The sequence below is a fragment of the Penaeus chinensis genome, chromosome 29 (assembly GCF_019202785.1).
Source record: "Penaeus chinensis breed Huanghai No. 1 chromosome 29, ASM1920278v2, whole genome shotgun sequence".
NCBI lineage: Eukaryota > Metazoa > Arthropoda > Malacostraca > Decapoda > Penaeidae > Penaeus > Penaeus chinensis.
In genome coordinates this window covers 18762202-18764701 of record NC_061847.1, presented here as the reverse complement: position 1 = coordinate 18764701, position 2500 = coordinate 18762202, and the positions used below count along the sequence as shown (strand labels likewise).

Below are 2500 nucleotides of genomic sequence, written 5' to 3'. Positions count from 1 at the left end.
TCTATATATCTATTTATCAATCTGTTTATCTACCTAGCTGTCTTTCAAACTATGCATATATACATATATAGTATGGGTGTATTTCAGACTGTATTATCGGATGAGAAATGGACGTTCATAGGAGATGGTGAACAACAAGAATAACAAAGAAATGTAATTAAATGAAAAGAAGAAGAAGAGAAGAGGAGAAAGATTGTGTTTTTTAGTCTTGTAATTAGTTTTATTCTCAGCTTTAACTTGTAATCTAAGAATTAATTGAAATGTTATTTTACCAAGCGTGAGAGAACAATGACATAGGAACAAGGAGAAGAGGTTGGATGCCAAATATATATGTAGGTAGATAAGGAGATAGATGGATGGATAGATGGGTGATTGATGGATGAAATGATGGATGAGTGGGTTGGTGGATAGATGGATGGATGAATGGATGGATGGATGGATGGATGGATAGATGGATAGATGGATGGATGGATGGATGGATGGATGGATGGATGGATAGATGGATGGATGGATGGATGGATGGATGGATGGATGGATGGATGGATGATAGATAGATAGATAGATAGATAGATAGATAGATAGATAGATAGATAGACAGATAGATAGATAGAGATAGAGAGAGGGACAGACAGACAGACAGACAGACAGAGTGTGAGAGAAAGGGGGGTGTAAAAGATAGAGAGAGGATTTGGGTTACACGTTGGCAGATATATGGCAAACAACTGAGTAATCTGCCATAGCATCTTAATCTATTCACAGCGAGAAAATGCATCCAAAAGTAAAAGAAAATGTTATTGTGCAAACAGAAGAAATAACATTAAGGGTTGGTCTGACGCCTGCAGCCAACAAGAGAGCAATCGGCACCAACCTTTGTGACTATTTTGACCTTCTTTTTTTTTTTAATTGCAACTAAACCTCATGCAAGGAAGATAATGCGAGTGAGTAATTACCATGATGCGAAAATAGTTATATATGACTAATCACATTAATGGTGATGATAAGAACATGATTATAAGGAGTAACATTAATTGATATATTTCCCCTTAAACTTAGTGATTCTATGTTCATAAATGTGAGTGTACACAAGCCCTTGTGTGTGTGTGTGTATGTGTATGTGTGTGTCTGTGTGTGTGTGTGTGTGTGTGTGTGTGTGTGTGTGTGTGTGTGTGTGTGTGTGTGTGTGTGTGTGTGTGTGTGTGTGTGTGTGTGTGTGTGTACGTGTGCTTGTGTTGGTACACGACCGCCTGCGCACAGGCTGGCCGAGCGGCTGGGTCCCACTTACCAGGCGGCCACGTTCTCCGGGTAGTCGCACATCATAGTGATGTCGTTGAAGACCTGGCCGAGGCCGCAGGAGGCCTCCTGAGGGGTGAAGCCGTTGTGGCACACGTAGAACTTCTGGCAATCGTCCAGGTTGGGGAAGGCGGGGTGGGGCACGGCCCGGCCCTCGAAGTCAGTGAAGTCCTTGGCGCCGTCGCAGCAGAAATCGTTGATGCATTCTGTGGGCAAGGGGCGTGGCTTAGTGACTGAGTGCCACTGGGAATGTCTTCAGCAGGGCGAAAGGCGTGGCTTATTTTGAGACAGTAGTCCATTGTCTATGAGAGTGCCTTCTGTGGGGATGGAGGCTTGGCTTGATAACTGACTGTGCTTGAAAATGTCATTTGTTAGCAACCAAGGGGCTTTGAGAGTGCCAGCTGTCGTGTCTAACGACTTAGAGGGTGAGAGGCTTTGAGGGCGCCTTCTGGGAGTCGCTAAATGGATGGGGGAAGACAAGTTACTCTGGTACATTTAGCGTTCTCGGGAAGTCTAAAGATATTTAACAAAAATCTACAGGAAAATGACTGAGTGAAACATAGAGCGACCTGACAAAAGTGGTTAAGCCGTCCAATGGTATTTAAAAAAAGGAAAAAATAACTGAGTGAAGTCTAGAGGACTTGACAAAATGGTTTCAAAGTTCAAGAAAAAAAAACAAAAAAACAGCAACATAGAAAGAAAGCCGTTTAAGTAAGATTTCGTGCATCGGGAAGAGGTAAAGAGATCTTGAAGAGTGAGTTTTAGTCTAGGCCTATAATTCCAGGTTTTGATTTGGACACCTCGGTTATAAAATATTTGATTCCTAATTTTTAACTCTAAATCATGTTGCAGTTTTATAGTGATGCCCTATTTGCAACGTCCTAGACTTTAAAGATTATGATACCTTTGTTACTCTCACGTAAAAGGCATGGAGGGAGGCTGCAACACAGAGAGTATTTTCCTTCATGATACCAGTGCAAATTATGAACTAAAGAAAATCATTCAAACATATGAGCTATAATACGCTCACTTCAAAGTAAATATATATACATCAATAGATTTTTATCTTGCCTAGCATTTATGCAATGTGATTCCAACATCATTATTTAAACATGTAAGCATGAGGTGTATAAACTGTCAATGCAGCAGACAATTTTATACATAAAACATTGAGATGAAGTATAATAAAGATATATTTTTTTACATAAAT

At 40.3% G+C, this 2500-nt stretch overlaps 1 protein-coding gene across 1 annotated transcript in view; it reads right to left on the bottom strand.

Moving 5' to 3' along the window:
• The window catches only part of LOC125040407 (protein obstructor-E-like), a gene marked incomplete at its 5' end in the record, with an annotated part of 6379 nt that overhangs the window by 2021 nt on the left and 1858 nt on the right, over nt 1–2500 (bottom strand). The window contains 1 exon segment of the mRNA XM_047634961.1: nt 1283–1496. Coding sequence (XP_047490917.1) covers nt 1283–1496 — 214 coding nt within the window.